This window comes from Saccopteryx bilineata, chromosome 7, assembly GCF_036850765.1.
Source record: "Saccopteryx bilineata isolate mSacBil1 chromosome 7, mSacBil1_pri_phased_curated, whole genome shotgun sequence".
NCBI lineage: Eukaryota > Metazoa > Chordata > Mammalia > Chiroptera > Emballonuridae > Saccopteryx > Saccopteryx bilineata.
The window spans coordinates 98,787,032-98,801,939 of NC_089496.1; the positions used below are offsets into that span (position 1 = coordinate 98,787,032).

A 14,908-nucleotide genomic window follows, 5' to 3' on the forward strand; every position below is an offset into this window, starting at 1 on the left:
ACCGGCGACTCAGGATTTAAACAGCTGACGAAGCACCGCCCCGCTTACCGTTACCCAGGCGACACCGCGGACGTACCTGCCTGTGGCGGTAGAGGAGCAGGCAGGCCACGATGTGTGTCGACATGATAGCACAGGACTTGCTGGCCGCTGCAAGGCAAACACAAAGCTTTAGTCACACTTATTTTTTTTTTAAATAGAGCTGAAACTTTGAAAAGTACCTCAATCTTAAATAGGAGCATTTAAAACTCTAAAAGTTCTCCACCACATTTCCCATAAAGGCGATTTACCAAAAGGCAGTTACAACATTATGCCCTGTTCTGGGCCAGGAAAGGTCGCTGTTCATCACACGGTGTATTAGAGTCCAGTCCAAGGCAGGTCTGCTTTCAATCCAGGCTACTGGGATTTAGTTACCGAATGGCCAAGAGCCACCAGTATGGAAACACCGAGACCCAGAGCAGGGTCCCGCCCTGCAGGCGCTGCAGAATGTCCCACTGCCGCCTTTCTGGGCTTGCTCCTGGCTGCGGACCACTGTAACTGTGATGCTATACAGCTCCCACAGGAGTTCGCCACCACGTTCAAACAAAGGTGCGGGGGGAGGGGGGGAGGCAGATTCAAAGTCAGAAAATCTGGGTTCAAAAGCTAACTTCTACACTGACTAATTTCGTGAGTTGGGGAAAAGCACTCAAATTCCCGCCCGAGCTCCCCCACTGGTAGACTGAGGCCGCCACCCAGTCCTTGGGGCTGAGTGAGAAGGAAGCCACCAGCCCAGTGTCGCTGCTCATCACATGCTCGCTTCCTCTTTCCACCCGGGCCAGACGTGGGTCAGAGGTGGGGCGGCAGGTGGCAGACATACATCTGAGAATGACTACAGCTCATAACCCAATACCCTGAATTTGTAGAAAATTGTAATTGTATAAGTCAAATATGAGAGCATCTATGAAATAATCTGAAATAAAGACACCACTTGTGAGTTTTCTGAGATGATAATGAATTCGTGAATACTTCACTCACTATAGAGGTCGTATCCAGTGTTTAAAACACAAAACAGTACCCAGTACTATATTTATAACCATTAAAAAGAATGTTCATTAAGAGTTGTTTTAAAAACGTGAGTAAATATCTGTTACAAATGGCACAGCACAAAACAGTAAAAATGATGTGCAGAGCCTAGACAGCAACACCCCTGGTTACTGGGGTGGTGGGTTTTATCCGCCTTTCCAGCATGAAGGGTGCATTATTTACAGCAGCCAGAGCTGAAGCACAGGGGAGTCACCATGTTTTTAAGAGTGCGCGGCCCAGCAGGGGCAGGCATGGGAGCAGCACAGCAGGTGAGGTGTCCCCACGCTCCACCAGTGTCGGCGGAAGTGCTGAGACTCTGAGCTGCTGGGGTAGGGGGCACAGGAAACACGGCTGCACATACTGGGCGGCACACGCAGGGACCCGGATGCTGCCAGGGGCCATAAAGCACACCACACAGCACTGTGACTTGGAACTTACGGAAGGCTAATTCTACGCTCAACTCCACTCTGGGTCCCTCCCACTTAAATTAATTGTGTACGGCTATCCCACAGAGAACAGCATAGGCTCTCTAAGTGCTGACCAATGAACTTCTCAGTCTGTGTTCCCCACAGCTGAGACAAAGCTTTACACATAACAGCCCCTCCGATTGGCTGAATCATCATAGGGTCAGGGAGGAAAGGGACAATAACCATGAACCTGGATGCTGTACTGCGAGTCAGTTCAAGGGAACAGATTCCTGAGCAAAAGAGAGAACAAGTCACTTTGGCAACGCCCTATCTTTTTAAAACCAGAGCACCCACTGATCGGCAGGCCATCTGTGAGCTGTCTTACTCCTCTACTTGGAGGGTCTGCCCCGCGCCGGGCGACCCGGAGCCGCTGAAACACGGAGGCGGGCGCGCTACTTACTGAAGAGGATGTGCTCTGCCAGATTGGCAATCAGTCGTCTCCGGAACGACTCGTCTGCCGCGGTTCTGGACTCACTGGTGGACGTGTCTGCGCCCTCACTGGCAGCTTCGCTGGGTCTGAAAAGTGTTTCTTTAAGATTACACTTTGACAATCCCACTCTCTTCCCAAGCGAACCACATGGGCCTGAGGCGTAGGCGTATTAGATACTGAACATGACTACAGTCTACATTTAAATCACAAAAAGATTACTTCTAGGGGTTGTTGTCCTCCATTATGTTTACTACACTCTCCGGCCAAAACACATTATTTAGTTGTAACTAAACAGTCTACTGCTAAGTCATGTCTAAAACCCATTGGCTGAAAAATATGCATAAAGCAAAGTACCTTGTTTCAAAACCTTTATGAAAATTTCACACTTGAACACATTAAAAGAAGGGCTTAATACCCAATTCCTCTAAGTCACAACTCATTTTGAATTCTGAAAAACTCATGTATGTTGAACCATTTATGTACAGTGTGTATAATCTGAGCTTCTACCAAAAGAATTCAGTTCAAACATTCAATAGCATAAATCAAGTAAGAACTCCTCCCTGATTCACAAAATCAAATAGACTGTATAAGTCAAATAAATCAAAGCCCTCCCCACAGAAAGCACCCCACCTTCAACATCCTTTACAAGACCAAGGGAAAGGAAAAGCAACCACATGCACGTTCTTAGGAAAGTTAGCCCATTTTTCCGTGCAATATAAAAAATAACAGCTAACTGATGGCTTAGTTGGTATTAAAAACTTCCACAAACGTCACCTGGAAGGAAGTATAGCTGGTAACAGAGCTTGTTCCAGAGAAAGTGGGGCAGACACAGGTTTCTGACTGTGGCTTTCCAAGTATTCCTGGGGGAAAAAATTTACTCTCATTGTCTCACTTGCATCAACACACACAGAACACACTCAATCTTCAACAAGTGAAAGGGGAGGTGTTTTATAAAATGAGCACGCTAAGAGCGTGAGAAATGCTTCTTATACCCCATCTCTCTTCAGAAGTCCCGAATGGCTCATGGAAAGTTGTCAAGGACGAACCCTCAGAACTGAACATCGAAGAAAGGGATGATGCTTAAGCAAAATCATTTATAAATTACAGGAGAAAATGAACTTTCCTCACGTCTTCAAGAAACAATTTGACATTCCCAGTATTATTATTAGTGCTGACATAAACTTGCTTTTAAAGGAAAGATGATAGCCTGAGGGTCCCATGAGACTCAGAAGCACCCAACCCCAAAGCACAGAGCAAGGCAGACGCTGAGCAGCAGCTTTTCCCATAAAACGGTAAGAGATGATGCGGTCCCTGAAAGCTGGAAGCACATGAGGCCAGCAAGCACCTAGCACAGAATCTTCTATAATAAAATGGAAATGAGACAGAGGAGAAGCAGGAATTCTGTCCCCAGTCCCTGGGACTCCCAACTCCATTACCCACTCATCTCTTTCTCTTTAACCAATTTCAAGTCCTAGGAACTCAGCACTGCAACGACCTCGGGGACCCACCAAGGCTTCTCCGTGAGACTGGCCATATCCCTCAGAGTGTGTGGGGCCTGGATTCCAGTCAATAGTAGGGGAGAGCAGTGGTTTCCAATGGCCAGTCCACGGAACAGTCTTCACAGAGCATCAGGGTGGTTAACTTTTTCACAGACAGGCACGAAATTTCTGGCGGACCAGCACCAGTCCGTGGTCCGGGGTTGAAAACCACTGCGTTAGATCATCCTAGGCTGTCGCTTGTACCAAGCTTTTAGGAGACATGTTTTGAAAAATTTTCCCCTAAAGACAATTTTAAAACACTTATAAAATAAGTAAAAGTCTCATGAATTAAAAATAAATAAATAAAAAAGCAATAAATGTTGAACCTAATAGAACCTAATATCTCCCAAAGATAGATATTCACTGTCCTTTGTTAAGAGGTGTACTTTAGTGGAAAAATTTAGGAAATCCTAGTCTTTTATTTTTCTTTTTAAGAGAGACAGGAAGGGAGAGAGAACGAGGAGAGACATGAGAAGCATCAACTCGTAGTTGCGTCACTTTAGTTGTTCACTGACTGCTTCTCATACATGCCTTGACGGGGGGGGGGGGGGGGCAGGGGGGGTTCAGTGGAGCCAGTAACCACTTGGTCAAGTCAGTGATCTTGGGTTCAAGCCAGCGACCTTTGGGCTTCAAGCCCATGATCTTTGGGCTCAAGCCAGCAACCTTGGGATCACGTTGATGATCCTGTGCTCAAGCTGGCAAGCCCATACTCCAGCTGATGAACCCAAGCTCTAGCTGGTGACCTCGAGGTTTTAAACTGAGGCCCTCAGCATCCCAAGCCGACGCTCCATCCACTGCACCACCACAGGTCAGGTGGAAACACCATTTCTGACACAGTCCTCATTTTACAAGAGAAGAAACTGAGGCAATAGAAGCAGGACTGAGGCGGGACTGGAGCTCAGATCTGACATCGAGCTATACCAGCACTTTAAACATCTTCATCCCAGCACTCACCTTTAAGGAAAACGGCTGAGCAAAGTCCACTCTGACACACCCGTAGTTTTTCCGTAACATTCTGATAACACCTCTAGCTACACTCCACAGGCTCTCGTTCTTCTTAGGCTTTCCCTAAATTCCAATTTTGGAAGAATAACATGGTAAGAAATATAGCTCACACATATGCAAACACTCTGTTACCCAAAGAATAGAGCTTTAAGTTGGATTTTTATGGAAGCTAGAGGTTCATATTGTAAAAAAACAACAACGATGAACGAAGAAAATAACTATTCATTGACTGAGACCTGTCAGAAAATAGTGAGCATTCAAAGATTCTAAAAGATGTAACCATGTCATTGGGAGAGGTAATTTGGTCAATGAAAAACAAAACATTTAAAATAAATTCATTCAGTACTTTAATTACGTAATTCACAAAAATACAATTGCTAACGAAGGAAGGTTAAAAATGATACAATGTTAAAAAATTATTCTTCAATTCTCAGATAAAAATAAGATGTCAAAGAGGCCACTAATCTAAGATCTGATGATCACCAGAGTCCAAATACCTAACATTAGACAGCTGAGTGTCCGACCCAGCCCCACTGTGGTCTTGGAGCTAATGATTCATTCAATAAGCATTTACTGAACATTTAGTATATGTAAGGCACAACGACAGCCATATCATGGACACAGGACTCAGATATGACCTCACGAGACAGCGTGAGTGGAATATACACGCAGGACACCCAATAAACACAAAGAATAATTTCATAAGAGATTCAGATAAAAATCCAGGCCTATCACTTAACTTTGAAAGCTTCCAATTATCAGGTGTCCTTGAGCTTCTGATGTGTGCTGGGCAGTAGGCTTAAAACAAGTATATTGCCCAAGACTTCCACACTATAGAACAAAACTAAATTTCTCTAGAATTCTCTCAATGCCGGCAGGTTGGGAAGTTGGTAGAAGCATTTTGGAAACCTGTTTAGCAGTATTTACTAAAGCTGAACATACATATACTTTATGACCCAACAATTCCATTCTTGGGCATGTGCCCAAAAGAATGCATGCATATGGTCATCAAGAGAAATGTACAACAATGATCACAGTCAAAAACAAGAAACCAAACTGTCTTTCCACAATAGAAAAGATAACGTATGGTACAGTCATAAACGGGAATACCACCCAGCTATGAGAATAAGCAACTCTTCTACAGATGAATCACACAATTGCTTGAACAAAGGAAACCAGATGCAGAAAGACCACACACTATACAACGTCAAGTGTACAGAGTTCAAAACAGGCAAACTACTGTGTGCCTTACATCAAGAAAAGTGGTCACCCTTGAGTTTGGTGCTGGTTACATGGCTGTGTGCACTTTGTGATAATTCAAGCTACATGCTTACAATTTGTACATTCTTCTATAACTATTATACTTTATTCAATAAAACGTTTACAGAAAACAGTAATACTGCCTTTTCTCAAATTAATTTAGTTTCCTTGTTGATGTGATCTCACCAGCTTAATCTAGAATCTACACATAAACAGTAAGGCCTGGGGAGAAAAACCACACAAACGCCACCACAGTAGAGACAGCAACTCAGTGCCAAGTGTGCTTCCATTCCCCAGCACTGATCCACCTGCTCATGTCACTGCCCCAGCTGCAGGGGGCACCACGTCAGCCCCCCAACCAGGCTGATACTCACCTTTCCCACCCTGCCGTTTCCTACAGCACTTTAAAACTAGGTGGTGCCAAAAAAAAAAAATCCTAATTAATTCCAAAAGCAACAGACTTGAAAGCAAAGAAGGTCCGAGGTTAGGCAGCCCTCTCACCAGCTGTTCGCCATTGTAGTGACCTTCGATAATACGGTCGTAGGAGATTCCGACAGGTATGATCAAGATGTCCGGGATGGTGTTGGTTGACAGAGTATCTACCACCACTGACAAGAGTCCTGCCCGAGCACAGGAGGTTTTTCCACTCCGAGAGCGTGTGCCTTCCAGAAAAATCTCCAAGAACTGCTGCTGTCGAAGTAGTTCAACTATATGCTGGGGTATCAGGAGAAAGTAAAATGTGAATCCAAGACCACCCAACTTAGAAAAGAAAGGTTCAGCAAAGTTCAATCTTTAAAAAAAAATCCCAAAACCTATATAATTTCCCTACTGACAAAATATCTTACTCACATAAATAATAACAAGACAGCTCCTCTAACGGTATATTTCAGTGGTAACAAAAAATCATCATCGAACCATTCCCACGCAATAATCAATCAAGTAATTACTCAGCCAACGGTTTGTTTTTTTTCAGTGGCAATCAAGTCTCCTTTTCCTTCTACTGAGCTAAGTAAAGAACGTCTTTGGGAATAATCAGGATACACACCCCGTGGAGCAGCGCTCTGTAGAGGACGTCCTTCCGCCCATCTGGCGTTTCATCCAGCCTCCGCCGTATGAAAAAGCCCCCAAGCTTATGAATCAAGGTACTAGAAATTCAAAAGTGCATTAATTATTTACAGAGAATCCTCAAATTTCAAGTTACTTCAAAACAGCTGCAATGTGAACGTGCTGTTGGAGTTGCTGACAGCGAGGATGTGGACATGTTTCAGTCACTCACTACTCATCGCCTTCAGAACATCACTTCATAGGCTGAGGTTCTGTTACAGCTGTTCCAGCCCAAGGGAGCCTCTCTGATATACAACTCTGCAATCCGATGCTGTAGAGCAGGCGTCCCCAAACTACGGCCCACAGGCTGCATGTGGCCCCCTGAGGCCATTTATCCGGCCCCCGCCGCACTTCCGGAAGGGGCACCTCTTTCACTGGTGGTCAGTGAGAGGAGCACTGTATGTGGCGGCCCTCCAACAGTCTGAGGGACAGTGAACTGGCCCCCTGTGTAAAAAGTTTGGGGACCCCTGCTGTAGAGTATAAGAGGAGTATGAAATAATGCTAAATTTTAAAGCCCTGTCCATGGTCTCAAGACACTGTCCATAAGACATCTCAAAATTTGCCTATGGCACATTTCCTACAAAGTGCAATGTTGCAAAAGGTACTTTGGAGAAATTTTCTCAAATAAGTGTTGTTCAGAGTGTCTTTGTGAGACAAGGATGATTTTATCACACTAAAACCAAGCAAAACCATCTTTTCAAAAGTTGGAATAAGAATTTGCTTCGTGTACCTACACAGGGAATAAAACAATTTTTTTCACAACCTCAGGACTCTTTTTAGAATACTGATTTATTGCTGCAATAAAATTGAAATTTTCTTATATTAAGTCAACCTCTCTCAACTCAGAGCCTTCTCATATTCTTTCCAAATAGAGCAATCTTCATATAAATATAAATGTTTATATGATATATATGTATATTTGGTATCTTCTATAGTCAGTACAAAAAGACAACAGTACGATGTTCCTGGAACTTAATATCACTCTTCAAAAGTAAAATTCTGTAGAATAAGTTCATAATAAATGAGATGAACTAACCCCAAAAATAACCCACCCTGAAAGGTGGTCTATGAATGTGTAGACCAGCATGTGACACAAGGTGCCAATCAATAGGCCATGTCATCTACAGCATATCGTGTGTGAAGGAATGACAGCCTAAAGCAGTGACTGGCACGGTCATGTGACAAGGACAGTGGAGTTACAGAAATCCTCAGTGTTTAGTAAGCATTTCCAAGGGATCCAAGTTGAGAACCTGGAGAGAATGAGGACATGAGTTGTTTGTTTACAAAAGAGGCAAACTGTGTGGGGCAAGAACTCTGTAGAACCCAGACTTTGCTCTTAATCTGTGCCTACCGGCACCTTTTTGATGACTTTCTGATCCGGTGTCCCAGGCTCCTCAATACAGGAAAGGTGCCCGGGAGAGCAGGCACAGATACTCAGTCCCTGGAAAAGCAGGTCTGCCCTGTGGAGTCACATGACACTGTAGGATGGCTGGCTCTTTGTCTCTATTCCCCATTAGATTGTGAGCTATTTGAAGGCAAGGTCTATGTGTCCTGTCCACTCTTGTGTGTAGCACTGCTGAGTAAGGATCAGCTGACATTATGAACGGATAGCTTCGCTTCTCGTCAATTGTTCACGTGAGTCTGCTTATAGCCACAGAACTCTGAGGTGAGCAGTTATGACGGAGCTCCTCGGACTGTGAGACTGAGAGGGTCTGACTTCTCAGCCTGCAAAGGTAATGACTGCCTCTCTCTGAGGCCCGACCTGCTAGCCCACTTCCTTTCCAGTCTCTCCAAATCCATCCTCCTGTTCGACTTACTACTCGCAGAGCTGACCTCACAGAGGCCGTAAGCTCTGCAGTTTGAAACTGCAATGTCCCTAACCAATGAGACCTGCCCCTCACCAATTCCCCGCTGGTGATCAGCTGCACTGGTACCCAGCTCCCTGGTGCTCAACACCCGGGGTCTTCCTCCCGCCTCGCCCCTCTCCCCTCTGTTGAGTCCCTATCTGGACTAGACTTGGGTCTTGTAAATTCAACTCACTACACACTTTTCAGACCAATGCCCACCTCTCCAACACACTGCTGTGCTTCTCATTTAGGCCTTCGTTACCTTTTGTCTGAACTCTTGCAATAGAGCCAGAACTGTTCTAACTCACTCTAATCCACAATGACTTTTCAAAATGCAAATCTGCCATGTCATTTCTCAAGTACAGGATACAGTCCAAATTTTTGGCTTAGAAATTGTTCTGATCTAGTCCTCGTTACCTACAGTCACCACCTCCAGCCTCGACCCTTCCCAATGCATTCAGCATCCCGAGCCAAATGAAGCGTCTGCATCCTGAACAGACCACGCTTCCGAATGTACGTGCTTGTCATACACAGTGTCCTTGGAATGGAACGCACTGCAGTCCCCTGGGAACCTCTAAAACACACACCTTCACGCCACAGTGCAGCTGTTACAGGTTTCCGGCTCTTCTAAATTGTAAGACGGGAGTTCCAAGTTAACAGGCGTGTTTCCTCTTGCTTGCCTTTACACCAGCACCACTGCCCCACCTCCTACTGCCTGGCCTGATGCAGTAGATGGCTATCTTTTCTTTCCAATTGCCTTGTATCCATTTGGTACATAATTGCCCGTAAAGCTTAGCCACTCACAGTACACCATGTATCCCACATGAAACACAGAAACGGGGAGACAGCTTTAATGCTTTCTTGTCCTTTTCAAATTTTTTCCTAATAACTATGAATTGCTCCTATAATGAAAATAAAAAAGGCTAACATCTTTCCAACAACGTGCCAAAAGGTAGAATAAGCAAACGTTCCGACTGGAACCCTTTCCAAACCTTCAGCTAGAATGGCGGCCTCACCTGAAGACGGGGATGTTGAGGTTGTTGCCGGAGGCGATGTAGGGAGCTTTGATGTTGTGGCAGAAGAGGATGAATGTGAGCAGCAGGTAGTCGATATGGGATCTATGAACCGGGAGAAACAGAAGCGGCAAATTCGTCTAGTAAAAGGAAAAACGCCAAGTTTAAAATTCAAATGCAAAGTTCTACCACACTTCGCAATTGCTTATTTGGTTAGAGTCACTCAGACACTTGCTATCAGTGACGCAGGCTTTAAAAACATTTTCCAGTAACATGAATTGTTTTAATATTGATCTAGCTAAAAACAACTACAAAACAAATGATAATAATTAGGGAAGTAGAGGGTAATCGAGAGTTCAAGGTGAGCCTATATATCTCTGAGAGGCAGCTCTGGTCATGTCAAAACAGCACAGGTTTCGGGGTCAAGCCTGGTTTGGTTTGAAATCCTGGGCAAGTCACTTACGAGCTGGGACTTGGGAAAATTTGTTAATCTCTCTGAACCTTTATTTCCTCACTTACAAAATAGGGATTGGTCTACCTGATTTTCAGAACTGTTGCAAGGTAACTCACTAAAGGGGTCCCGCCTGTCGCTGAGAGGCCCTCCCCCGCCCCACTGTGGCTCCCACATACGCGACCCCGCAGTTCTCTCCCACGGGGGAATCTCCCAAATGGGTGGGAGCTCACAACAGAATCCTAGAGGGCCTCTTCCAAGAGTTCTAAGGCCATGGCAGGAAAAGGAATGACAGAGTCACATGTTCTTGCCTCGGCTGCAGCTTTGACCATCTCCAGTTGCCCCTTGTGAATCTGGATGTTCCAAAAGAAGCTGTTGAACAGTTTCAGCAGCACCCATCCGGTCAGCCTGAAAGTGGAAACAAAGACAGAAGAGAGTTCACTGCATGTAACGTAAGTGCCTCTATGCGTGTGTGCATGTGTCTGAGCTGCGGAAGCAAACAGCTAACTGTATATATATACTATGTATACTTATAAAAGTACCCACTTATTTCGGGCTAAAATCTACATTTCACTCTGATAGCACACCTTAAACTTTTGAAGTAAATACCCAAGCGAAAATTTCAATGAGGCCCTGGCCGGTGGGCTCAGCGGTAGAGCATCGGCCTAGCGTGCGGAGGACCCGGGTTCGATTCCTGGCCAGGGCACATAGGAGAAGCGCCCATTTGCTTCTCCACCCCTCCGCCGTGCCTTCCTCTCTGTCTCTCTCTTCCCCTCCCGCAGCCAAGGCTCCATTGGAGCAAAGATGGCCCGGGCGCTGGGGATGGCTCCTCGGCCTCTGCCCCAGGCGCTAGAGTGGCTCTGGTCGCAATATGGCGACGCCCAGGATGGGCAGAGCATCACCCCCTGGTGGGCAGAGCATCGCCCCATGGTGGGCGTGCCGGGTGGATCCCGGTCGGGCGCATGCGGGAGTCTGTCTGACTGTCTCTCCCTGTTTCCAGCTTCAGAAAAAGAAAATGCAAAAAAAAAAAAGAAAAAGAAAATTTCAATGAGCAAAAATACAGAAAACCTCTCCCTTTAAGACATGGGCGTGTAAAATCTGGCTCACAACAAGTCTAGAGAACAAATAGCAGCTGTAATACAATGACCGTTATCAATGAACAGAGGTTAGGGAACCTTAAAGCATGGCCACAGTGCTACTTCCCAAGACAGTGAATGAGAATATAAAGAGGAACCGGGTTTAACATCAGAACCGAGAGCTCTGTGCCAGGAAAGGAAAGTCCAATGGCTCTGTTCTGTTTACTTAAAACAAGATGCCTCTCGCTGAAAACTTTTTGCCTGGCCTTGTAATACCTGATCATTGTTGGTGAGACGGTGGCAACCATTTCTTGAAGGATCCTTTTGGCTTTCTTTCTCACTTTACTGATGGCTTTTGACTGCTGCTGAGCAGAACCGTCAGGGTTTAACTCAGCAGCCACTTCTGCAATGGCATCCTGCACTCTGAAAATGGAAAGACAGACAACGTGACTGGCTCTGTGCTGCCGTCCGCGGTCAGTACTTTGTGAACCATAGCTGTACATCACAACACAAGATACATCTTCTCTCCAATACGTGGCACACGAGAGAACAAGCTCGAACAAGCTCAAGTTAGAAGTGTTTTCTTTGATTGTCTATTAAACATTAAGGATATCATATTCCTAAAGCAACGAACCCCTTAAGGACTCTTAAAGGCCAATTTGGGAATTTAATTCAAAGTCACTGCATACAGCTATGCAAATGTGAATACTCCAGTTACAGCAGACACAGGGCTGCACTCGAGCAGAAGAGAGAAAAGGAAGATGACCCATTCAGCCATATGATTCAGAGGCATCTAAAACCCACTGTCAAAGGAATGTCTAACTTTACTTTGGAAGACCTAACTATTCATTTCTATTGTGACTCTATTAGAACGATATATAAAACTCTAGGAAGGATGTAAAAGGGACATAAATATTCACAAGTGTTTTCTAATCAAACCAATAATTTAAAAAATGCAGAGCTCAAGTTTAAAACAGCACAGAACAATAAGTGGTGAGGTAAAAGGGAATATTCTATCCATTTTAATAAACCTTCCACATGAAGTAGAGAAGAATGCATGATGTTAAACCTCCTTAAGTTACTTCTAATATTCTAGTTACTAGTCAAAATGTCTGGATAAAATAAAACATACTTGAAGGGTTTTACCTAGAAAACAGAATATATAATAATCCAAGGGAGTTTCAAATAATTATGTTTCCTCCCACTGTTGCTACTGAGGTTAGACTACTGTACAGTAAAACTCCACACAGCTCAATTCATTAACACAAGAAGACCAGCCCCACAGGACACTGATGTACCCCTAAGTCCATTCTTTAAACAGTATTGATTTCAATCTGGTCAAGAATGTTTTCACGACCAGGCGGTGGCGCAGTGGATGGAGCGTTGGACTGGGATGCGGAGGACCCAGGTTCGAGACCCCGAGGTCGCCAGCTTGAGCCCAAGCTCTCTGGCTTGAGCAGGGGATTACTTGATCTGCTGAAGGCCCATGGTCAAGGCACATATGAGAAAGCAATCAATGAACAACTAAAGTGTCGCAACAAAGAATGTTTTCACAAGTGATTGACATGATTATTACACATCTCCATTATCAACTACTCATCCATTCATTCATTCATTCAGTAAGTATTTGTGTACCTGTTATGAGCCATCACTGTTCAGATCTTAACAACCACACCATAGAGGCCTGCATTACTAAGCATATTTCAACCCACCCATCTCCAGCTACCCAAATCGAGGTAGATGTCGAATATGGGCCACACCAATGAGGTGAAACAGAGGCCAACCTTCCCCATCTCCCCTTCTAATGCCTAACCTTCAGAATGACTCATTTCCCCACTCCATGGGAGTTGAAGCCAGTCTCTTCCATTTGTGAGCAAGCTCCCCAAAGAGCAAGGACAATACCTTATTCTATTCAAACTTCTAACAATGACTGTAGGTACTCAGTAACTGTTAGAAATATCAAACTTGCTTCTCTTTTGGCTACACAACAGAAAATGTAATGTCTTAAACATTCGTATTGTAGAAAACAGAACTCTGGAAATATGTACATGTCTGACTCCAACTTGCCTTTCACGCATTAGAAACCTATTCATTTGTTAACCCATAAAAGGAGGCTTATTCCCACAGGGCACTGCTCACCAAAACCATCTGTTCAGCCTTCTCTTGGTTTCCATTTGGAGCTTACCATTTAACTTAGAAATGCAAACGCCTTGGAGACAGAGTCCCAGGGACACTGAAGGTCAATAAAGGAGACTACTTCTGGCTCCCACTCCTAGCACCCTTCCCCGCCTCTCCTCTTTACAACAGTGGCCCCACCCTTACCGACTGCTGTTCAGTACATTTTCTGTCACGTTGGTGGCAAACATGCCTTTATGAACGTCTCGTTCTTGAACAAAAAGCACGTAAGAAAGACGCCTTGCCAGCCATCCTCGGTGCCTGCAACAGGAAAATCAGTTAGCAAAGAAGTACTCTATGTAAAACAAGTTGCTTCGATTATACAGTGGCTTCTCTCCTGTGAAAACAAGGCCTCATCTCCCCTACTCCTGAGACAAGAGTTCTATAGCAAATTCTAGAACGAATTTCAGATAATGTCATTCCCAAATTCTTTCATGTAGTCTTAGCTAAAATCCAAACTTGGAATGTGTGTGTTAATGCCCAAATAGTGTTACTTTGCCAAATAATAACCCAAACACAAAAACAAAAGAAAATATCTTATTTTATTAAGACCATAAAATGAAGCAAATATGTTGAATGAGATCTATATGTTATACAGCTTATAGCTATAGCTATGGGCTTTAACAGATAATCTGGAAGTCTTTCCTACCATCCAGAACTAATTATTTTTTTGTTATAGTAATTCCTCTAAGGTTGTGTTCTAGGCTCACAAAGCCAGAAGTTTTTACTCTTTACACACACACACACACACACACACACACACATTCTCAACATACCTAAAAGATAGGACAGATTCCTATCAGTGACTATGTATGATTTGGATGAAGGGGTTGGGGACAGGCATCTGGGAATAAAAATGCTACCAACTTTCATTATGCAATGATTTGATGCCATTCGTGATTATATAATGCTTCCACAACAGTTATGTAAACAGAAGATTTCAATTACAAATTCATCGATTCTGAAAAGAACGAAAAAGCCCTCGAGCGAGAGGAGGGAGAGTTATCTGAAAGGGAACTGTTTATGAATCACATCTCCTCCATCTCTCCTTCCCAACATCCTTTTTCTTTCTTCCTCCATTCCTTTGTTTCAATTCTCTGAAAACCTGACCCAGTATGTTAAGTGTTTAATTCTAAAATCTTTCTTCAGTGAAAACTTTCATAGTTACTACTGGAATGTACAAAGACCAAACACCCTAGGAAATCCCTTTGCAATGGACTGAAAGCTGTGTACGCGTGCACAAGTATGTGTGTGTGTGTGTGTGTGTGTGTATATATAAAAATGTTTAGGCTTTGTTTCATGTAACACGCAGAAGAGCTAAATAGCCAACTCAACTGCACAGGCAGCTTAGCACATTGAATAGTTTCCTTCTGTCTTGCCAATACAGCGTTTTTCTCTGCCCTGCCAGCAATCGAGGGAAACAAACGGGCCCCTCGGCTTTAGACATCAAATGTGCACTTACATAAAGAGACCCTATGAGATC

At 44.2% G+C, this 14,908-nt stretch overlaps 1 protein-coding gene across 3 annotated transcripts in view; it reads right to left on the reverse strand.

The window, feature by feature from the left end:
- GPAM (glycerol-3-phosphate acyltransferase, mitochondrial) overlaps positions 1-14,908 on the reverse strand; it is a 60,463-nt gene that overhangs the window by 13,671 nt on the left and 31,884 nt on the right. For all 3 annotated transcript variants that reach the window (XM_066240553.1, XM_066240552.1, XM_066240554.1), the window contains exons 5-14: positions 13,573-13,686; positions 11,527-11,673; positions 10,486-10,582; positions 9,727-9,863; positions 6,805-6,904; positions 6,261-6,473; positions 4,449-4,562; positions 2,731-2,816; positions 1,927-2,042; positions 77-147 (exon numbers count right to left, since the gene is read on the reverse strand). In XM_066240553.1, coding sequence (XP_066096650.1) covers positions 77-147; positions 1,927-2,042; positions 2,731-2,816; positions 4,449-4,562; positions 6,261-6,473; positions 6,805-6,904; positions 9,727-9,863; positions 10,486-10,582; positions 11,527-11,673; positions 13,573-13,686 — 1,195 coding nt within the window. The remainder of the gene's footprint in view (positions 1-76; positions 148-1,926; positions 2,043-2,730; positions 2,817-4,448; positions 4,563-6,260; positions 6,474-6,804; positions 6,905-9,726; positions 9,864-10,485; positions 10,583-11,526; positions 11,674-13,572; positions 13,687-14,908) is intronic.